Source organism: Saimiri boliviensis, chromosome 1, assembly GCF_048565385.1.
Source record: "Saimiri boliviensis isolate mSaiBol1 chromosome 1, mSaiBol1.pri, whole genome shotgun sequence".
NCBI lineage: Eukaryota > Metazoa > Chordata > Mammalia > Primates > Cebidae > Saimiri > Saimiri boliviensis.
In genome coordinates, this window is record NC_133449.1 from 42,750,598 (window position 1) to 42,774,423 (window position 23,826).

Below are 23,826 nucleotides of genomic sequence, written 5' to 3' on the forward strand. Positions count from 1 at the left end.
CTCCAGCCTGGGCAACAAGAGTGAAACTCCATCTCAAAAAAAAAAAAGATTCCTGCCCTCATGGGTCCCCATATTTTGTTGGGGAGTCACAATAGACAGAATAAATACATTCCTTTCTTCCTCTTTTTTTTTTAATGTTTTAATTTTATTTATTTATTTATTTATTTTGAGACAGGGTCTTCCTCTGTGGCCCAGGAGTACAGTGACACAATCACAGCTCACTGCAGCCTCAAACCCGAATTCCCAAGTGATTCTCCCTACCTGAACCTCCCAAGTAGCTGGGACTACAGGTGTGTACCACCACACGTGGCTAATTTTCTTTTTCTTTTTTGTAGGGATGGGTCTTGCTGTTGATCCCAGGCTGGCCTCAAGGGATCCTCCTGCCTCAGCTTCCCAAAGTGCTGGGATCACAGATGTGAGCCACTGTGCCTGGCCTTACATTCTATCATCCTTATGTAGGCAGTGGGTTCTATAGAAAGAAAGCGGAAGCAGATGGGGGGGGTGCAAGAGGGGGAGATGAGGAATGCAGGAGGGTGAGGGGCATGCACTCACACAGGTCACAGTAGGAAGCTGGGTGCCCCAGGTAGGCGCCATAGAGAGGCCAGCATTTCAACAGGTGCTTAGAGAAGGAAGAGCCCAGCAGAGTCTGAGGGAAAACATTTCAGGCAGAGGAAGCAGCTAGAACACAAGCCCTGAGGCCATTGCCTGGCCGGGACTGAGGGAAGGACCGGCTGTGGGGACAGGGACTTCACCGGCCTGTGCCTTCAGGATCTCCAGTGCAGACCAGGAGAAGATGGCTGGCTCCGGGCCAGGCCGAAATGATTCTCTAGTTTGTCAGGCAACTCCACTAATAGCAAAGGCCTGATTTCCAGAGGATTAAAGAGAAAGGGCCCTGTAGTACCCACAGGAGGGGCCAAAGAGTTCACAGAGGAACCAGTGCCCTGGGCGGAAGAAGGGGATGGAGAAGGAGAGGGGTTTACAGCAGAAGGAGCGCTGCTCTGGGGCCCAGACTGGGGGTGGATACAGGGGAGGGAGCAAAGGATCGAACCAGCTACCCTGAGGCCCACAGGTCTCTCTAGCAGGGCAAGTCTCTGCATTCCCAGGGCCCCCATTAGCCCACCCTGGGAGCTCACTGAGAGAGTGCAGTGGGGAATTCCATCCTCCAGCCTAGAGACTCAGCCACCACCCACAGGGAGGAAGGGAGCTGGGTGCAGCCACCTCTGGGCAGCTGCCTCTGCCTGCTGGAGGCCACCAGGCCTGCCTACTAGACCCTACTGAGGCTGGTGCCCCTCATTCCCCAAAGCACCATTGAACAACACACATGGGGGGCTGGGGGAGGTGACCCCGGGAGGTCTAGCCTGATGGTTGAACTTGGGCAGGGATGTGCACCTGCATGCCCACCTTGCCCTGCAGCATGTGGCAGCTGGCATTCTAGGAAGTAGATCCACTCGAAAGCAGAGCCCTGGGGTGTGTGGTTCTGATGGAGGGGGTTGTGGGAGGTCAGCAGGAAGGGCTTCTTATGGCCTAGTAAGGGGGCTTCTTGGAGATGTGGGCTTGACCTGAACCTTTCAGGTTGGGAGCAAATTTGAAAGAGAAGAGAGGAGAGAGGATACCTCCATGTGCTCACACATTTGCACACACATTTACACTCATGCACACACCCAGTCCCCTAAGCCCCCCATCTGTGGCTGCTCACAGCCAGCAACATGCACACACACCTCACACACAAAGTATGTCACACACTCAGAAACACACACACCGGGGTATTCACACGCTTATGAAGCACGCTGATGCCACAAGGGTCACCCACAGACACTCAGCACCAGAAACATACAGGCCCCTTAGAAATGGGCTTGGGAGGCGCGGTGGCTCATGCCTGTAATCCCATCACTTTGGGAGGCTAAGGCGGGCGAACCACGAGGTCAGGAGATTGAGAGCATCCTGGCTAACATGGTGAAACCCTGTCTCTACTAAGAATACAAAAACTAACTGAGCTTGTAAGCACGCGCCTGTAATTTCAGCTACTCAGGAGGCTGAGGCAGGAGAATTGCTAGAATTCGGGGGGTGCAGAGGTTGCAGTGAGCCGAGATGGCACCATTCCACGGCAGCCTGGGCGACAGAGCAAGACTTCATCTCAAAAAAACAAATAAGGCCGGGTGCGGTGGCTCAAGCCTGTAATCCCAGCACTTTGGGAGGCCGAGGTGGGTGGATCACGAGGTCAAGAGATCGAGACCATCCTGGTCAACATGGTGAAACCCCGTCTCTACTAAAATTACAAAAAGTTAGCTGGGCATGGTGGCGCGTGCCTGTAATCCCAGCTACTCAGGAGGCTGAGGCAGGAGAACTGCCTGAACCCAGAAGGCGGAGGTTGCGGTGAGCCGAGATCACGCCATTGCACTCCAGCCTGGGTAACAAGAGTGAAACTCTGCCTCAAAAAAAATAAATAAATAAAAACAAATAAAAAGAAATGGGCTCGAGAGAAGGCAAAGATACGTCTGTAAAGCATCAGAAGAGCAGAAGCTGAAAGGTGGCAGTGGGAGGCATGGAGATGGGGTGACGACAGATATGGAGCCCTAGAGAAGGGCAAGACAGACACACCCACGTGCAGACCACACATCCGTTACAGTCAGCTTCAGGCAGACCCCGCAACCTTCCTGCCTTCGGAAAGACACTGCTTAGTAACTGCATGACCCAGTGCACGTCAGCCAGGCTCGTCAAGGTTTGATGCTGTCTTCCGAACCATGAGGATTTGATAACAACTGCTTGCCATGCCAAATTGATTTCCTGTGATTTGACAGGAAAGTCCTGTCTGTATAACTCCAGAGCACTGTTCAGAGTTCAGCCCCTGCTCCCATGTCCAGTGGGATGCCCCTGGCCAGGCCGCCCTCTCACCAGTCTCCCTGCCTCTTCTTACTCACACTATGGTCTTTGGCCTGCTATAGCCTGCAGCCCCTGCTCTCTTCCTCCACGCTGGCTTCTGCGATTTCATCTTATTCATAGTAAAAGACGAAGTCCTTGGAGCAAGGGGGGAGCTTCCTGATCTGTCCTCCCTGGTTCTCTTATCTCTCCCCTTCTTTTCTCCTCCAGCCACCTGGGACCCCCCCCCTCACTGCCCGTCGCTCACCCGAGACATGCTCCCCTCTCAGGGCCTTTGCACTGGCTGTTCCTCTGCCTCGAACATCCCCAGGGCTCCTCCTTTAGGATTTATCACAGGACTTCCTCTCAGTGAGGCCTTCCCAGGCCGCCCTAGCAAACACTGGGCCCTCACCGCAGTGCTCTGTAGCCCCCATCCCATTTTTTTATCCCTTCTCCTTGGCTTCTTTATTCCCCAACCAGTATATATTTTATTTGTTTGCTTCATTTATTGTCTGTCTCTCTTATCAAAATGAACTCCATGGGGGCAGGGACTTTTGTCTTTTTATTCTCAGCTGTGATGCCTGGCTCCCAGAACAGTGCCTGGCTCATGGGACTCAAGAAAGATGAAATGAATAAATGACTGAAATGAGACAGAAATCAGTAAGCATTTTTAAAGCATGATTAAGAAATAGAAAGGGACTGGGTGCAGTGGCTCACACCTGTCATCCCAGCACTTTGAGAGGCCGAGGTAGGTGAATCACCAGGAGTTCAAAACCAGCCTGGCCAACGTGGTGAAACCCCATCTCTACTAAACCCACAAAATTAGTAGGGCACGGTGGTGCACGCCTGTACTCCCGGCTACTCAGAAGGCTGAGGCAGGAGAATTGTTTAAACCTGGGAGGTGGAGGTTGCAGTGAGCCACCTCCACCTGAACTCCTCTTCACTTTGAGAGGCTGAAGAGGGAGGATTGCTTGGGCCCAGGGGTTCGAGACCAGCTTGGGCAGCATAGCAAGACCCTGACTCTAAAGAAAATTTAAAAATTAGCCAGGCATGGTTATGTGCACCTGTAGTCCTAGCTACTTGGCAGGCTGAGGCAGGAAGATCCCTTGAGCCCGAGAGTTTGAGGTGGCTGTGAGTTACGATCACACTACTGCATTCCAGGCTGTGTGACAAAGCGAGACCCTGTCTCAAAACACACACACACACACAAAATTCCCTTCACCACTATGTAGAGAATGAGTGAGCTGTCCCACGAAGCCCTGCCCAGATGTTAGAACCGTGAGCAATAACCAGCTGTTGTTTTGAGCCACTAGGTTTTGTGGTGGCTTGTCACACGGAAGTTGATGACTGATGTAATGGTTGAGATCACAAAGCTAGTAAAAGACCAGGCTGTGGTTGAACCCACATTGGTCTGAATCTCAAGTCCACACTCCTCTCCACCCCACCCACATTTCCTTACAAAGCTTTCACAGCGTTACTCCTTCTCTGCTCCATGGTGAGTTGATAAGTTTAGGGTTGAGTTAGGGGGTGAAGGTTGCTTCGCTGCAACAAATCAAAATTATTATTAGAACTTGGAAGAAGCCACATCTGGACTTGATGTGGGGACAGGAGGTTGGGGGACAGGTCAGTGTTGAGAACAAGCCCAGCCTCTGTCCAGGGTGAATCTGGGCCCAGCGGGGTACTGGGACATCTGTTTTCCATCCAGATTCGGAAAATAAAGCTGCTTTCCTCTGCCTACCCCATCCTCCACCTCTGCTGACCCTACAGGAAATGGGAGTTGGAAGTCTGGCTGGCCGGAGCAGCCCCTCCCCTGATGGGAGCTCTCTGCCTGCTGACACTAGGACAAGACTCAGAGCGCAGGGCCTCGCTGCCTGTGCTTCTGTGCTCTCTCCCTCTTCCCCTCTCAACCAGCAGGGAGAGGAATTCTCAGGGCCCCCCTTAGTCAAGGAATCAGGTTTTCCCCTTTAACTGATGGCTGTTGTTCCCGCTGCGGCTATTAGCATACCAAATTAATAAGGACGTTTTCCGTGGCAAGAAACAGAACTTCTATTCAATTGGCTTAGACAAGAAGAAAAGTGTGTTATCTCACAGAACAAGAAGCCCACAGAGAGGGCAGTTTCAAGAGAAGTTAATCCTGCAGTTTAACAATCAAGGATTCAGGTTGTTTCCTATTTCTCTTACCCTCTGCCATTCTCAGCACACCACCTTGTCCTTGGTTAGGTCACCTCATAGTCACAAGATGACTGCCACAACCCCAGACATCACATCTTCACCCAACGGTGTCCATCAGCAGCAAAAACAAGCAAATAGCGGGAAATATCCTTGTCTCCCATTTTAAAATTAAGAAAAATTTTTCTCAGAAGCCCCTGGGGACTGTCCTTCACTCATCATTGGCCAGAATTGTGCCACATCTCGTGTCTGAGTCTAGCCTAAGCAAAGGAAATATTGCCACTAGTACCAACTCAGCAACAACCTTAAGCCCAGAAGGAGAAGGACAAATATTCACAGCACCCAGGCTCCGTGGGTGCTGAGGACAAGTAGTGGGACAGAGAAGGGATGTCGGGCAGGCCCCAGACAGTGCGCCCTGCTACTCATTGGCTGGGACTGCACTTCTTTGCAAGTGGGGAGAGACAAAGGAGGATTGGTATTTACAAAGTGAGCCAGACCCCTAGATTTTATTACTAAACTACATTGCTTCACAAAGTACTTACAAGGATTGTATTTTACTTAAACAAAATACTCACGGGAAGCAGTCTGTGCCTCAATCCCAACCATTTCTTAGTATCTGTGGGAGACTGGTTTCAAAAGCTCCGCGGATGCCAGGTGTAGTCGCTCACACCTGTAATCCCAGCACTTTGGGAGGCTGAGGTGGCAGATCTTTTGAGCTCAGGAGTTCAAGACCAGCCTGGGCAACATGGCGAAACCCCAGCTCTTCTAAAAGTTAAACAATTAGCCAGGCCTGGTGGCGGGCACCTGTAATCCCAGCTACTTGGGAAGGTAAGGCATGAGAACTGCTTGAACCTGGGAGACGGAGGCTGCACTGAGCTGAGATCACATCATTGCACTCCAGCCTGAGTGACAAGCATGAAACTCCGTCTCAAAACAGAACAAAACAAGACCTCCGTGAATACCCAAATCCACAATATTCAAGTCTCCTATCTAAGATGGTATAGTATTTGCATGTAACCTGCATGTATCCTCCTCCATATTTTTAAAAATTTATTTATTTATTTATTTAGAGACAGATTCTCACTCTTGTCACCAGGCTGGAGTGCAGTGGTGTGATCTTGGCTCACTGCAACATCCGACTCCCAGGTTCAAGTGATTCTCCTGCCTCAGCCTCTAGAGTAGCTGGGATTACAGGAGTCTGCCACCACACCCAGCTAATTTTTGTATTTTTAGCAGAGATGGGGTTTCACCATGTGGGCCAGGCTGATCTTGAACTCCTGACCTCAGCTGATCTGCCCGCCTCAGCCTCCCAAAGTGCTGGGATTACAGGCGTGAGCCACGGCATCTGGCCCTTCTTCTGTACTTTAAATCATCTCTTGATTACTTTAAATGCCTAATACAATGTAAATGCCATGTACATAGTTGTTACCATATATAAGTGTATGTACTATATTGTTCAGGGAATAATGACAACAACAAAAAGTCTGTGTATTCAGTACAGACGCAACTTTTTTTTTCAAAACCTGTTTTTTTGAGACAGGGTCTCCCTTCGTCTCCCAGGGTGGAGTACTGTGGTGTGATCTTGGCTCACTGCAGCCTCTGCCTTCCAGGTTCAGGTAACTCTCCCGCCTCAGCCTCCCAAGTAGCTTGAACAACAGGTATGCACCACCATACTCAGCTACTTTATTTTTGTATTTTTAGTGGAGATGGGGTTTCATCATGTTTCCCAGGCTGGTCTCAAACTCCTGCCCTCAAGCCATCTGTCTGTCTTGGCCGCCTCAATTTTTTTAAAATTTATTATTTATTTATTTATTCTTTTGAGACAAAGTCTCACTCTGATGACCAGCTTGGAATGCAGTGGCACGATCTTGGCTCACTGCAACCTCTGCCTCCTGGGTTCAAGCGATTCTCCTGCCTCAGCCTCCTGAGGAGCTTGGATTATAGGTGTGCACCATCATACCCAGATAATTTTTGTGTTTTTAGTAGAGATGAGGTTTCACCAGGTTGGCCAGTCTGGTCTTGAACTCCTGGCCTCAAGGAATCTGCCCGCCTCAGCCTCCCAAAGTGCTGAGATTACAGGCATGAGCCACCATGCCTTGCCTTCAAATGTTTTTAATAGCAGTTGGTTGAAAGGGTGCAAAAGGCCAGGCATGGTGGCTCACACCTGTAATCCCAGCACATTGGGAGGCCTAGGCAGGCAAATCACCTGAGGTCAGGAGTTGGAGACCAGCCTGGTCAACATGGTGAAACCCTGTCTTTACTAAAAATACAAAAAAAAAAAAATTAGCTGGGTGTGGTGGTACGCACCTGTAGTCCCAGCTACTTGGGAGGCTGAGGCAGAAGAATCTCTTGAACCTGAGAGGTGAAGGTTGCAATGAGCTGAGACTATACAACTGCACTCCAGCCTGGTGACAGAGTAAGACCCCCTCTAAGAAGAGGGAAGGGAAGGGGAGGGGAGGAATATTTTAAGCATGTGGAACCATGTGACCCAACCTGGCTATCTCCTCTTGCAATGCCACCTTCCTCTCCTTCCTGAATCCATCTCCCTCTTCCCGTCCCTAGCTCCAGGCTCTCCTCTCTTAGATCCCTCCTACCCCTTACCCACAGCACTCCTTGTCTGGGCTTCTTCACCTAGCACCTAGACAGGTGTCCCATCCACATTTCAGACAACGCAGCGAGATTCCTCCACAGCTGCCCATGCCTCAGAATCACAGCTCATCAAGTCCAGATACGTCCACACTCCAGGCCCTCCTTCCTTGCTATCCCCATGCATACTGACTTCTTTGTACGTACTGGTCAGAGTTCTTGGTTGAGAGCAACTGAGAACTAACTCATGGACTTCTTGGGCTGGCTGGAGAGCCAGGCTCACAGCAACTAGGGGGGACTGGATGGAAGCCAAAACCCCACCCAGATCACACCTGACGACAGACCTGAGAGGACAACTGAGTTACTGACCTGAGGACTGGCCCTCCAGCCCCACTGCCCCTCCTGCTGCTGCTGCTGCCTCCCCTTGGGGCAGATGCACTCCATCTCTGCTTTGTATCCTCTGCTTAAGAGTCAGGGTTGCTGAATGCATGTATCTTATTGGCTGAGCCAGGTCACAAGCCTCGGAAAGTGAGGCCTCGTGTCTAGAGTCTGCCTCTGGGTGAGACTCACAAGGCCAGGAAGGTTCCAGACAGAGGCCAGAGAGTCTGGAAAAAATAAAGGTGGGCTGGGCACGGTGGATCATGCCTATAATCCCAGCACTTTGGCAGGCTGAGGCAAGAGCATCACCTGAAGTCAGGAGTTCGAGACCAGCCTGGCCAACGTGATGAAACCTTGTCTCTACTAAAAATACAAAAATAGCTGGGCATGACGGTGCATGCCTGTAGTACCAACTACTCAGGAAACTGAGGTGGGAGAATCACTTGAACCCAGGAGGCGGAGGTTGCAGTGGGCCGAGATCAGGCCACCGCACTCCAGCCTGGGCAACAGAGCAAGACTCCATCTAAAAAAACAAACAAATAAATAAAAGATAAGGTCCCCTCTGCTGGGTGAGAAACCCTTTGCTCCTTGAGCAGGGCCTGTGTCTGCCTATCCCAGCCCCGACCCCAGCATTAGAGTGGCTGTACTCTCAACAGGGCACAGGAAACCCTCCTCAGGCAAGGGTCCCACCCAGAATCAGAGACCGAAGGAGTAGGGGGCCACGCAGTGGCATCTCTGCAAAAGAAGTCTGTGGACTAACATACGACCACCCAGTTTTTATTTGCCAAGTAAGAATATCAGAGAAATAATAAACCACTTTTTTTTTTTTTCTGAGACAGGGTGTTACTCTATCACTCAGGCTAGAGTGCTGAGATTGCATCACTGCAATCTCAGATTGCAACCTCTGCCTCTTAAGGCTCAAGCAATCCTGTCACCTCAGCCTCCCAAGTAGCCGGGACTACAGGTGCATGCCACTACACCTGGCTAAGTTATTTATTTATTTTTTGTTGCCAGGCTGGTCTCGAACTCCTGGCCTCAAGTGATCCTCCTACCTCAGCCTCCCAAAAGGCTAGGACTACAGGTGTGAGCTAAGCCTAACAAATCACTTTCTCCTGGCACCATCATTTCATCTAAAAAGAGAGAAGAGACATCTTAAAGACCAATAAAAGATAAAAAGAGAGGAGAGCAGGTTTTAGAATAAAGCATAATTGGCTGGGTGCAGTGGCTCATGCCTATAATCCCGGTACTTTGGGAGGCCAAGGCGGGAGGATCACAAGGTCAGGAGTTTGAGACCAGCCTGGCCAAATTTTAGTCTCTACTAAAAATACGAAAAAATTAGCTAGATATGATGGCGGGTGCCTGTAATCCCAGCTACTCAGGAGGCTGAGGTAGAAGAATTGCTTGAACCTGAGAGGCAGAGGTTGCAGTGAGCTGAGATTGTGCCATTGCACTCCAGCCTGGATGACAGAGAGAGACTCCATCTCAAAATAAATAAATAAATAAAGCATAATCCTTTATACATGTTGGCTTTAAGAAAAACTCATGATATTGCCCTGAATGTTCAGGACATTTCAGAACTTTTGTTGGAAACCTGTGGAAAAAAGCACGACACAGGTGAACTTGAACATGGGCTGTGGATTAGATAATAGTATTGTATCAATGCTGAGTTTCCCGGTGTCACCGTGCAGGAGTTACGTAAGGACATTTGTAAGAGAGCGTCCTTGTTCTTAGGAAATACACCCTGAAGTATTTAGAGGTAAAAGGGCACAATGTCTGCAACCGACTCTTAATTGGGAAATTTCGGGAAAAAATTACACATACGCACATACACATTCACACGCATACACACATATAAAGACAAATAAAAGGGCTAAAATGTAAACAATTAGTATATCTGTGAAAAAGTTATGCCAGAGTCTCTGTGCTACTGTTGCAAATTTTTGGTAAATTTGAAATGATGTCAGAACTAAGTTACCCAAAAAAACGCTAGCAGGGAGTTAGCAGTGAGTCTCGGGGTTGCTTTCCCCTCGGCGCATTACCTATTTTGGAAGTGTTTGAATTTTTACGAGCATGAATGATGTTTGTACTCAGAAAAAAGAAAGACAACATTTTTTTTAATTAACTCAAAAAAGAAAAGGCCATGAAAGACTCAGTCTAGATTTTTTTTTTTTTTTTTTTTGAGACCAAGTCTTATCCTGTCGTCCAGGCTGGAGTGCGGTGTCGCGATCTCAGCTCACTGCAACCTCTGCCTCCAGGTTCAAGCAATTCTCCTGCCTCAGCCTCCCGAGTAGCTGGGATTACAGGCACACACTACCACGCCTGGGTAATTTTTTGTATTTTTAGTAGAGACAGGGTTTTACCATGTTGGTCAGGCTGGTCTCAAACTCCTCACCACCCACCTCAGCCTTCCAAAGAGTGGGATTATAGGTGTGAGCCACCATGCCCAGCCTTTTTTTCCTTTTTTTTGAGATGGAAGTCTCACTCTGTTGCCCAGGCTGGAGTGCAGTGGCATGGTCTCAGCTCACTGCAACCTCTGCCCCCCAGTTCAAGCAATTCTCCCACCTCAAAGGCACCCCCCACCACACCCAGTTAATTTTTGTATTTTTAGTCAAGACAGGGTTTCACTATGTTGGCCAAGCTGGTCTTGAACTCTTGACCTCAGGTGATCCACCCGTGCCAGCCTCCCAAAGTGCTGGGATTACAGGCATGAGCCACCACACCCAACTGATTATACTTTATTCTAAAACCTGTTCTCCTCTCTTTTTATTTTTTTATTGGTCTAGCTTTTGACACTTGCTGATCTGGCCTAAGTTCCCATGTTACAGAAAAGGAAACTGAGGCCCCAGCAGGACTGTGGCTTGCTCAGTGGCACACAGTGAGTGTCGTCAGTGAGGTCTCAGACAGGGCCAGCACAATTCCTTCCATGAAGCAGAGTGTAGGTCCCAAGGGTAAGGAGGGCCAGGCAGGACTCGACAGGACATTGGGACTTGTCCCCTCAAGACTGCCAGGCTCCATAGGGATGCATTTCTTCAACATTTTACTCCGATATGTTCCCTGCAAGCCAAGGAGGATGATCAAGAATTGCTCCCTACATGTTTACCTATTTCTCATATGGGAAAACTGAGACCCTGAGGGGTTCTGAGACATGGCTGAGATCATCCTGCAAGCAAGTTCCAGGCGCTAAAGTCAAGGGACAGAGTAATTAGCCAGATCTGGCTAAGTTGCCTCAAGCCCAAGTTGGAAAGGAACAGAGGAAAGGGTGGTGAGAACTGGAGGGGAAGGGAGGGAAAACCCTGCAGGGTCAGAGATGGGAGATCCCTGCGCCCTGAGCCCTCCCACGCTTCATGCGGATTAAGTTCACTTGAGTTTAGAAGAGGAAGAAACAGCGTTTTGCAGCCACACCGCGTCCCACAGCTTCAGGGGGCATCACTTCCGTGACAGTCTAGGAAAATAGTGCTTCCTGGAGTTGTACAGTGGACAGTCTATACAGCTCTCCATGGCAGCCCTGAGAGAGTCACCTGTTGTTGTTTGTGGGGTGTATGTTGGGGTAGGAAAGGGGAGTAATTAGTTCACTGTAGCCTGAATTAAACAGTGACTGATTCCATCCATTCAATCAACCACTATTTATTGCCATAGATGGTATGCCACGTACCACCCTAGGGGCTGGGACTTCCCATGCTTCACATACACTCCAGGAGGAGCGGAGTTTAGGGACAGGGGAGAGAGCAAGCCTCCTAAAACAAAAACTCACAAACCACCCCCACCATTCCTCCTTCCCTTTGGCTCAGCCTTCTCTATCCTTCAGTCCTCTGGGGAAAAGCCCTTCTGACTCCCCTGGGCCCCTCCTTCCACAGTTCTCTGACCTTTCTGTGTCTTCCCTACCAGGTAGTGGAAGGTCCCTGGGCTCTGGGATGCAGTGCAGCTCTCGTTTTTTTTTTTTTAAGAGACAGAATGGAAGTCTGTCACCCATGCTGGAGTGTAGTGACATGATCATGGTTCACCGCAGTCTCAAACTCCTAGGCTTAAGCAATCCTCCTGCCAGCCTCCTGAATAGCTGGGACTACAGGTATGTGGCACCATACCTACTTTTTAAAAAAAATTTTTGTAGAGATGGGGGTCTCGCTGTGTTGCCCAGGCTGGTCTGAAACTTCTGGCCTCAAGCGATCCTCCCGTCTCAGCTTCCCAAATTGCTGGGATTGCAGGGATGAGCCAGCACACCTGGCCTCCAGGGCGGTTCCTTCCCCAACCTAGCACTTAAAATTCATTCATCCATTCATTTAGTCATTCATTCATTTGTTTTACTTATTTTATTCCACAGTCATTTGTCTATTTGTTTGATGAGAGATGTTAGCTTCTTTTTTTTGAGATGGAGTCTCCCTCTGTTGCCCAGGCTGGAGTGCAGTGGCCCCATGCCTTTTCACTGCAACCTCCACCTCCCGGGTTCAAGTGATTCTCCTGCCTCAGCTCCTGACTAGCTGGGACTACAGGTACCTGCCACCATGCCCGGCTAAGTTTTGTGGGGTTTTTTTGGTAGAGATGGGGTTTCGCCATGTTGGTCAGGCTGGTCTTGAACTTCTGACCTTGTGATCCACCCACATTGGCCTCCCAAAGTGCTGGGATTATAGGTGTGAGCCACCGAAACCAGCCAGAGATGTTAGCTTTTTTTTTTTTTTTTTTTTTCATGTTTCCAAATCATTTATATTTCTCTCTCTCTCTCAATCACTTCTCTTCAACAATATCCAAGGAGCCACTCTGGCCCAGGTTGTTTGCCCTTTAAGTCACATAGGCAGTGTCTGGGGCCTATGAAAATTTCATGGTCCTGCAAAAAGGTTTGAGACCTGGAGGGTGGGAGAGGATATATTGGCTTCAAATTATTATTACTTTTTTTTTTTTTTTTTTTGAGATGGAGTTTCACTCTTGTTGCCCAGGCTGGAGTGCAATGGCGTGAGCCACCACAACCAACCCAAAATATTTTTAAAAGACCAGAAAGCACAGTGGCTCATGCCTGTAATCCCAGCACTTTGGGAGCCCTGGCTGGTGGATTACCTGAGGTCAGAACGAGACCAGCCTGGCTAACACGGTGAAACCCCGTCTCTACTAAAAATACAAAAAAAAAAAAAAAAAAAAAATAGCTGGGCGTGGTGGCAGTCACCAGTAATCCCAGCTACTCTGGAGGCTGAGGCAGGAGAATCGCTTGACCTGGGAGGTGGAGGTTGCAGTGAGCAGAGATGGCACCATTGCACCGCAGCCTGGGCAACAAGAGCAAGAATTGTCTCAAAAACAAATAGAAATGAAAATTATGTCATTTAATGTCAATAAACCATAATTGTATGACAATCTCATTAATTGGAAAGCCTGGAAATCAGGAACATTTCATTACATTTTAAATCTGTTGCTTGGTTTAGATGTTCTCCTTTCAAAGAAGTCTCAAGTATGCATGATGCTGGTTAAGAAATTAGAGCCTGGCGTGGCTCTAATTATAGATTATACATAGATTATAGGCTCATGCCTATCATCTCAGCACTTTGGGAAGCCAAGGCAGGCAGATCACCTGAGGTCAGGAGTTCAAGACCAGCCTGGCAAACATGGCGAAACCCTGTGTCTACTAAAAATACAAAAATTAGCCAGGCGTGGTGGTGGGCGCCTGCAATCCCACCTACTCGGGAGGTTGAGGCAGGAAAATCTAACCTGGGAGGTGAGCCGAGATCGTGCCACTGCACTCCAGCCTGGGCCTGGGTGACAGAGTGAGACTCTGTCTCAAAAAAGGATTTAGAAATTAGAGTCAATTTTTTGTTGTTGTTTTTTAAAGATGGAGTTTCACTCTTGTTGCCCAGGCTGGAGTGCAATGGCACAATCTCAGCTCACCGCAACCTCCACCTCCCAGGTTTCAAGCAATTCTTCTGCCTCAGCCTCCCAAGTAGCTAGGATTATAAGCATACGCCACCACACCCGACAAATTTTGTATTTTTAGTAGAGACGGGGTTTCTCCATGTTGGTTAGCCTGGTCTCCAACTCCTGACCTCAGGTGATCCGCCCACCTCGGCCTCCCAAACTGCTCGGATTACAGGCGTGAGCCACCGCACCCGGCCTAGAGTCAGTCTTAAACAAATGAACTGTAGTTGGATAATGTCACAATCAGAATTAGTTGAAACTCTTTTGAAAAATTTAACCATAAAATTACATTTAACGTGGGATCAGTCTGCATTTTATTATGTTTCATGCACTTTGGGCAGGGCCTTCAAAAGGGTGCATGTCAAGGCCCAGGGTGGTTTTCATTTTAAAAGCTTATAAACCTGTAAGCCAGACAGATAAGCTCTGTGCCCTCAGAGAGCTTTCTGTCCACAAACAAGCCAACCTTTCAACAAAAATAGGGGACAGTAAAGGAGATCCGATCTAAGTCTCGGGCTAGCCAAGGACTCCTGACTTCCCTCCCAACCCCCAAGTGTCACAGAGAAGAAACCCTCGCATGTGTCACTCCCCAGCTGCAGTCTAGTGACTCAGCACCGGACTCTGGGATTTGGAGAAAGCTGGAGCAGGGAAGGATGGGCGGATGTGATGCTCTGTGTGGTCTTAGGACCAGTCTGGGTTGAAGGTGAGGGAAGAGGGAGACAGATATAGGGAAGAAAAGGAACAAATTGCCCCAAATGACAACTTGAAACTGCAGAACAAAATGTTTTTCTCTTTCGTACGCTCCCCTTCTTTTAAAGGGAAATAGAGTTCTTTTCTTGAAAGGGACCAACTGGGGGTCTAAGTGACAAGTGTGAAGATTTTAAGACTGGGAAGTGAGCAATTCAGCACCTACCACCTCCTCCCTGTCTGCTTTCCCTCCCATTGAAACTGAGAGGAAAAGGGCAGAGAGGACCAAAGGACGTCCCACCACCTGCCAGCGGGGAGGTATCAGAACCGTGCGTGTGTGTGTGTGTGTGTGTGTGTGTCTGGGTGCGTGTCTGTGTGTCTGCATGTGTCTGTGTGTGCCTGTGTGTGCCTGTGTGTGTGTGTGTGTGTGTGTGTCTGGGTGCATGTCTGTGTGTGTCTGTGTGTGTCTCTGTGTGTGTGTGTATGTCTTTGTGTGTGTCTGTGTGTATGTCTGTGTGTATCTGTATTTGTCTATGTGTGTGTGTATGTCTGTGTGTGTGTCTGTGTCTGTGTGTGGGTGTGTGTATGTGTGTATTGTGTGTGTATGTGTCTGTGGGTGTGTCTGTGTGTGTGTCTGTGTATTTGTATATTTGTCTGTGTGTATGTGTCTGTGGGTGTGTATGGGTGTGTGTGTATCTGTGGGGGTGTGTGTGTGTCTCTGTGTGTGCATTCAAGAGCATATCCATTCTCCCTGTCCCCTAACAGTCTGTCTCCAGTCCTTAGCACAGGGCTTGGCGCTGAGTTACACTCAGTAAGGATCTGTGAAAGGCAGCTGCACTGCATGGCACACTGGAGTCAGGTGAGCCTGCTTTGGAATCTCACTTGTGCTCTTTTCTAGCTGTGTGACCTGGGACAAGTTGCTGCCCTCTTCTGAGCTCAGTTTCCTCATTCCTTAAAATAAAAATAAAAAATAAAAAATACATAAGAAAACCTAGCCCGTGGGGACATTCTGCAGACAACGAAATTAAGTGGGTAAGGCGACTCAGCTTGGGGCGGGTGGGCAGCAAGAGCAGAGGCTGCAGGTAGAGCAGGAACGAGCATCTGTCTGGGTGAGAGGGTGCTCGTGGCGGGGAGGAGAGGGAAGCAGTGCAGGCAAGGCTGCATGCAGGACAGACGGCTCGGAGCTGCCCTGGGAAGCGTCTGCAGGGAGCCACTGCAGGTTCTACAGCAGGGGAGGGACCAGAGGCTGGGAGGTGGCTGGGATCCCGTGGCCACCAGCATCTTCCACGGCTACAGCCTCGACCCCACATGTGTTTACTGCTCCCTCCTCCTTCTCTGCACCCCTAACTCAATCCAGGGTGTGCACAGAGGAAAAGGAAGCAATAAAACACTTTTTTTTTTTTTTTTTTTGAGATGGAGTTTCGCTCTTGTTACCCAGGCTGGAGTGCAATGGTGCGATCTCGGCTCACCGCAACCTCCGCCTCCTGGGTTCAGGCAATTCTCCTGCCTCAGCCTCCTGAGTAGCTGGGATTACAGGCACACGCCACCATGCCCAGCTAATTTTTTGTATTTTTAGTAGAGACGGGGTTTCACCACGTTGACCAGGATGGTCGCGATCTCTTGACCTCGTGATCCACCCACCTCGGCCTCCCAAAGTGCTGGGATTACAGGCTTGAGCCACCGCGCCCGGCCAATAAAACACATTTTTTAAAAAAGAAGTTGCCGGGCGCGGTGGCTCAAGCCTGTAATCCCAGCACTTTGGGAGGCCGAGGTGGGTGGATCACGAGGTCAAGAGATCGCGACCATCCTGGTCAACGTGGTGAAACCCCGTCTCTACTAAAAATACAAAAAATTAGCTGGGCATGGTGGCGTGTGCCTGTAATCCCAGCTACTCAGGAGGCTGAGGCAGGAGAATTGCTTGAACCCAGGAGGCGGAGGTTGCGGTGAGCCGAGATAGTGCCATTGCACTCCAGCCTGGGTAACAAGAGCGAAACTCTGTCTCAAAAAAAAAAAAAAAAGTCATTATTATTACTTTAATTTGGCTTCTAGGTACCTTCTTATTTAAGACACAACTGTGGCTGGGTACAGTGGCTCATCTCTGTAATCCTAACACTTTTGGAGGCTGAGGCGGATGGATCACTTGAGGTCAGGAAGTCAAGACCACCCTGGCCAACATGGCGAAACTGTCTCTACTAAAAATACAAAAACTAGCTGGGTGCGATGGCACATGGCTGTAGATCTAGCTACTCCGGAGGCAGAGGCAGAAAAATCACTGGAACCCAGGAAGTGGAGGTTGCAGTGAGCTGAGTTCACACCACTGCACTCCAGGTTGGACGACACAGCAAGACTATCTCGGCCGGGCGTGGTGGCTCACGCCTGTAATCCCAGCACTTTGGGAGGCCGAGGCAGGTGAATCATGAGATCAGGAGTTCGAAATCAGTCTGACCAAGATGGTGAAACCCCGTCTCTACTAAAAATACAAAAATTGGGCTCTCTGCTTCTCCTGTTCCACAGACAGCCGCATCTTGTCTCCAATCGCCAGCCACATCCCTGAGACACCATGGTGAAGGTGAAGGTCGGAGTCAACGGATTTGGTCGTATTGGGCGCCTGGTCACCAGGGCTGCTTTTAACTCTGGTAAAGTGGATATTGTTACCATCAATGATCCTTTCATTGACCTCAACTACATGGTCTACGTGTTCCAGTATGATTCCACCCACGGCAAATTCCATGGCACTGTCAAGGCTGAGAACAGGAAGCTTGTCATCAATGGAAATCCCATCACCATCTTCCAAGAGCAAGATCCCTCCAAAATCAAGTGGGGCAATGCTGGAGCTGAGTACATGGTGGAGTCCACTGGCGTCTTCACCACTATGGAGAAGGCTGGGGCTTACTTGCAGGGGGGAGCTGAAAGGGTCATCATCTCTGCCCCCTCTGCTGATGCCCCCATGTTCGTGATGGAGGTGAACCATGAGAATTATGACAACAGCAAGATCGTCAGCAATGCCTCCTGCACCACCAACTGCTTAGCGCCCCTGGCCAAGATCATCCATGACAACTTTGGTATCGTGGAAGGACTCATGAACACTGTCCACACCATCACTGCCACCCGGAAGACCGTGGATGGCCCCTCTGGGAAATTGTGGCATGATGGCCGTGGGGCTCTCCAGAACATCATCCCTGCCTCTACTGGCACTGCCAAGGCCGTGGGTAAAGTCATCCCTGAGCTGAATGGGAAGCTCACTGGCATGGCCTTCCGTGTCCCCACTGCCAATGTGTCAGTGGTGGACCTGACCTGCCACCTGGAAAAACCTGCCAAATATGATGACATCAAGAAGGTGGTGAAGCAGGCATCGGAAGGCCCCCTCAAGGGCATCCTGGGCTACACTGAGCACCAGGTGGTGTCTTCCGACTTCAACAGCGACACCCATTCTTCCACCTTCGATGCTGGGGCTGGCATTGCCCTCAACAACCACTTCATCAAGCTCATTTCCTGGTATGACAATGAATTTGGCTACAGCAACAGGGCGGTGGACCTCATGTCCCACATGGCCTCCAAGGAGTAAGATCCCTGGACCACCAGCCCCAGCGAGAGCACGAGAGGAAGAGAGGCCCTCACTGCTGGGGAGTCCCTGCCACACTGAGTCCCCCACCACACTGATCGCCCCTCCTCACAGTTTCCATGCAGATCCCTTGACGAGGGAGGGGCCTAGGGAGCCCCACCTTGTCGTGTACCATCAGTAAAGTCCCCTGTGCTCAGCCAAAAAAGAAAAAACAAAAACAAAAATTAGTCGTGTGTGGTGGCCCATGCCTATAATCCCAGCTACTCAGGAGGCTGAGGCAGGAGAATCACTAGAACCCGGGAGACAGATGTTGCGGTGAGCTGAGATCGCACCACTGCACTCCATCCTGGGTGACAGGCGAGACTGTCTCAAAAAAAAAAAAAAGAAAAAAACAAGACACAATTGCATTTCACAGTGAAAACACAAAGCTTCTCCAATGTATTCACACACATTTAGAGCAGAATTTGATTCCAACACTAATCAATGAACATCTAGCAGAGTGTGGTGAATATTACTGATGCAGTAATGATAAAATGCTAAAGCAACACTCTGAACAGTTTTGTGCATCCTGAGTTTTCTGAACTAAGACTTTATTTTTAATTAAAAGCAAAACTTTTTTTTTTTTTTTTTTTTGAGATGGAGTCTCACTCTGTCATCCAGGCTGGTGTGCAATGGCATTATGTTGGCTCACTGCAACCTCTACCTACTGGGTTCAATCAATTCTCCTGCCTCAGCCTCCCTGGTAGCTAGGGTTACAGGCGTCCACCACCATGCCCAGCTAACTTTTATATTTTTAGTAGAGATGGGGTTGGCCAGGCTGATCTCTAACTCCTGACCTCAGGTGATCCACCTGCCTCGGCCTCCCAAAGTGCTGGGATTACAGGCATGAGCCACCATGCCCAGTCAAAACTTACATTTTTAAAAGAAGTTTACCTCTCCAAAAGAACCAAATTAGATCGTTTCTAGAATACATTAAATAAAACTAAATAAAGATTTTTTTTTTTTTAGATGGAGTCTCAATCTGTCGCCAAGCTGGAGTGCAGTGTTGCGATCTCTGCTCACTGCAACCTCTCACCTCCCAGGTTCAAGCGATTCTCCTGCCTCAGCCTCCTGAGTAGCTGAGACTACAGGTACCTGCCACCACACCCAGCTAATTTTTTTTTTTTTTTGTATTTTTAGTAGAGACAGGGTTTCACCATGTTAGCCAGGATGGTCTCAATCTCCTGACCTTGCAATCTGCCCACCTAGGCCTCCCAAAATATTTTAATTATTATAAAACAAAAGTCAGTACATCAGGGCAACATCACCTCCACAAATGTTGAGCCGATTCAGGTGTTGCTGGTAGCATCCTAAAGCGTGATGCCTCTGGTTCCTGTGAACAATGTCCACAGTCCACACCCCTCGAGGACACAGCCCAGCTCCCACCGAGACTATGGCTGGGAGGAGAACAGCAGAGCGTGATCCCAAGGCTGCTGTACAGGTAAGGGCTCTCCAGAACCTGGGCAGGAAGCCCCACTCTATCGCCTCCTCACTGGGCGACGTGGATGCCTCTGAGCTGCAGCTTTCTGCCTTCTAGTGGAATAGCAGTGCTGACCTCACAGGGTCGTTGTGAGGATTAAAGGAGAGCACACAGGTAAAGCACTTAGCATCATGCCTGGTAACAGATCAACGCACGACTGTAAATAACTCAGAGTAGTGATGAGGGCAAGAGAAGATAAGGTAAATGGGACACACAATAGAGAGAGTGAGGGAGTGTCAGAGGCCAGGGAGGGCGACACCCAGGCAGCCCCAGTTTCCACCTACCTAGATGGTCTACTTGGAGTCAGGAAAGAAGACCCCGTGGAAGGAGGGGCCAATGGAGGGGTCAGACATCTGATAAGATGGGAGGTCAGTCTGACTTGGCGGCTCACGCCTGTAATCCCAGCACTTTGGGAGACTGCGGCAGGTGGATCATGTGAGATCAGGAGTTAAAGACCAGCCTGGCCAACATGACAAAACCACATCTCTACTAAAAACATAAAAATTAGCTGGGCATGATGTTGGGTGCCTCTAATCCCAGCTACTCGGGAGGCTGAAGCGGGAGAATCACTTGAACCTGGGTGGCGGGGGTTGCAGTGAGCCAAGATGGTGCCACTGCACTCCAGCCTGGGTGACAAAGCAAAACTCCAGTCTCAAAAAAAAAGAAAGATGGGAGGTCATCCTTGATCACTTCCCTCCTCCCCTCTCACCTCCAGCCCTGCCTGGCCACTTCTCAGGGTGATCAGACTGGGCACCGTCGGTCAGCAGAGCCCTAGAGGGTTCTAGAGCTATACCTCATGCACCGGGGCTCCGCTGGGAGGCAGGAGGGAGGGCTGCAGGTGTGAGGCAGGGAGCTGGGACCCCCATCGATCTGCAGGGCCCCAGGCTCAGTCCCCCGCTGGGCACCTGGGAGCCAGAGGCTGCTCCATTTGAAGCGTGGGCTCTCTCTGCAGATAGGCCAGCCAGGCCCTCCCCAGAGGCTAGGCACCTGAGCAGGTGTGGGCTGGGGGCAGGGGAGTACAGGGATTTACAGGCTGTCACTGCTAAAAATAGAGCCCCGCAGCCTGGGAGTCAGCCCGGTGTGGCTGCCACACAGCCTCCCAAAGGCTGATAGGCACATGTCAATTGTGGGCCTGCACAGACACATAAACTCCTTGGCACAGACCCCAGTGGACACTCCTATCCACCAAAGACAGACACTTGAGTCTGTACACCCATGTCCTGACTCAGACCTGGCCCTGTTCATGTCCAGGCCCCTTCTCCACAGGCTCTCACCACCCTCACTCACACGCCCGGACACTCACAGGCCCAACAGCCTCCTAGCTGTCCCTGGCTGGGACATCTGCCTCCTGAGGGCAGGGGCCATTGGTTTTGCTCACTGCTCTCTCTCTCTAATGCCTGTAATGGTGTTTGGCACCTGCCAGTGCTCAGGTAATGTTTGTTCTATAAATAAATGCCACACATGCTTGCACACACACACACAGACACACATTCCATGATTAATTACCCCACCCTTACCCCTCCCCACCCTGATGCTCTGAGTGGCACTTGGAGGTCTGTCCTCTCTGACCCAGCCCCGCACCCATTGTCCAGGCAAGGGAGGATGGAAGGGGGCCCAGAGAAGCAGCGCTTTGGGAAGCAGGAGCTTTGAGTCCGTGTTTGGAAGGTGAGTGGGGATCCTGGTTTTCTACAGGAAGAACCTCCCGAGGGGGCCACAGCACCATGCTGGAATTCTGAATGGGAAAAGTTCGGGTTGGGTTCGTGTCATGGGTAATCCCTTTTGGGAGAAAAGCTGGGTTTCCCCCAGGCTGAGCCCAGCTGTGACAGATTGAGACCTGTGAGTAGAGCATGCGGTGGCCACAGAGCCCATGGGTGGGTGGTCAGGGAGTCCTCCCTGGAGGAGGGGAACCTTGTCCAGGTGAGGGCCAAGAGGACCGTCTGGGAACAGGACTGGCAGGGGAACCTAAAGCTGTTGGTGTGATTATTCCAGGACTGGCAAGGAAGCATCAGATCTGTTTTAGCAGTTGATGACACCCTCTGGAGTGAGGCGGAAGCTCACCAGGCAGGCCCACGCATTAGGAATTGGGCAGGCCCAAGATGCGGCCACAGGGGATATTGAGAGGCCAGAGTGAAGCCCCTGATCATATAGCCTGTGGCCGACGACTCAAGGATGAGGTGCCTGAGGGAACAGGCAGGTGACAGAGAGGAGCAGAGACAGATAGGTGGCCAATGGGAGGCCAAACGGATAGACTAACAGATGGACAGAGAGATGGAGGAGGACATTCTGACAAACGGATAGATGGAAGGACAAATGAATAGACTCACGGACAGACCAAAAGGCGGAGGAGAACGGACAGACAAATGGACAGACTGACAGATAGACTGAAAGACAGAGGACGGACAAACAAACGAATCGACTAACAGACCAAAAGGCAGAGGAGGACAGACGGACAAATGGATAGACTAACAGATGGAGCGAAAGGCAGAGGAGGATGGACAGATAGATGGAAAGATAGAAATGGGTGGATGGAGGAATGGAGATTTGGAGTGGGGCTGGATGTGGGTTGGAGAGGCGGGGAGAGGGGGCTGCTGGACTTCTATCCCCACAGTCACCCTCAGGAGCCTTAAGACCCAGCCACTCCCACTCCAGATCTCCCATTCTGCACCTCCCCAGGCCAGGCTCCAGGAAAGCCAATGCCTGCTTGGCCTGGTGCCCAGAGATGCACCTTCCAGCCAGGTACGATCCTGTTGCTGTTACTACTGCAAGCCCAGATGTAGAATCACCTCCAGGTGTTCTCACCGGGGCAGGTGTGCCGAGGATGGGATTGGGGTAGGCTGTATCTATGGACTAATATTCACCAGCCCTCCAGCACCTGGGGAGTGCCCCAATCACGGCAGACACCTGCACCACACGCACGCATGCGCGCGCACACACACACACACGCACAAGCGTGTGCACAGTCAGTGGCTGAACCACAGTCCACAGACACTCGCTGACACACACAAATGGGCACAGTCACGAATGTCCGGACACCAGGCCCCAGATACCACAGAGACACCATGTTGCACAACTCCACAATGAGCCAATCACATGGTCTGCAATGTCTAGGGTGACCTGGATCCTCAGACCCACTCACCACTCACACTGTCATTTACCAGCCAAGACTCACTGAACAGCTCCAGGCCTTGTGGGATGGCAGGAAAGCCACCTTCAGCCTCTGGATATTTGAAGTTGGACCTTCAAGGGCTCCTTCCAGGAGCCACTAGACCCCTGAGCCTGCCTCACAAGGCCCTTCCTCATCTCAGCCCCAGCCCTGCCTCCTGCCCTGCCCGCCTCCCATTCGCCCTCCCTTCGGCCACATTTTCCACCTTGGGCGGGCAGGCTTTCCCTTTTCACTGTGCTGGGGCCCGCGCAATGCCTGCCGCCAGGAACCCCTTTCTCATTTCAATGATCCCATGCTTCAAGACAGAGACCTTTGTATACCTCCACTTTAATGGAGTGACATGCAATAGCACCTCCCAAAATGTTTGTTGACTGTCTGACTGACTTGCTGGATGAAATTATTAGAAGTATAAGTTAGTGGCCAGAGGTGGTGGCTCATGCCTGTAATCCCAGCATTTTGGGAGGCCGAGGCATGCAGATCACAAGGTCAGGAGACCAAGACCATCCTGGCTAACACGGTGAAACCCAGTCGTTACTAAAAACACAAAAAAGTAGCCGGGCATGGTGGCGCACACCTGTAGTCCCAGCTACTAGGGAGGCTGAAGAAGAAAGAAGAATCACTTGAACCCAGGAGGTGGAGGTTGCAATGAGCCAAGATCCCTCCACTGCACTCCAGCCTGGGCAACAGAGCAAGACTCCATCCCCGTTCCCCCCAAAAAAGAAGTGTAAGTTAGTTCAGAATTAGTGCCAGATGGACCGGCCTGGACTTGCTGCTATGGGCTCTAGTCAGAGCAGGACAGCACCCATGGGCTGGAGCATTTTGAGTCCCCAGAAGCACACACTGGAGTGAGCCCTACACCTCGCGCCCTCCACGTGCCATGGGAAAGATGTACAACTGCCCCATGGCAGGCCCAGCCACACAGCCAGGGCTGTGGAAGGGTCTCAGCCACGGTCAGGGGCTCCCAATCTCCGGTTCCCTCTACCACGGACAACAAGGGAAGCTCCAGCACTTTTCTAG

The 23,826-nt window shown here is 50.5% G+C and overlaps 1 protein-coding gene across 2 annotated transcripts; it reads left to right on the top strand.

Moving 5' to 3' along the window:
- The first annotated feature begins 17,095 nt into the window (after window positions 1-17,095).
- Window positions 17,096-18,239, top strand: LOC101034718 (glyceraldehyde-3-phosphate dehydrogenase-like). Of its 2 annotated transcripts, XM_039479266.2 has the most exons (2): window positions 17,096-17,254; window positions 17,309-18,239. In XM_039479266.2, exons 1-2 carry the CDS (start codon window positions 17,126-17,128, stop codon window positions 18,128-18,130), a joined length of 951 nt encoding a protein of 316 aa, XP_039335200.2. In that variant the 5' UTR covers window positions 17,096-17,125; the 3' UTR covers window positions 18,131-18,239. The 2 variants fall into 2 exon arrangements, with proteins under 2 accessions (XP_039335200.2, XP_039335197.2); XM_039479263.2 differs by having other exon boundaries at window positions 17,096-18,239.
- The last annotated feature ends 5,587 nt before the right edge of the window (window positions 18,240-23,826 follow it).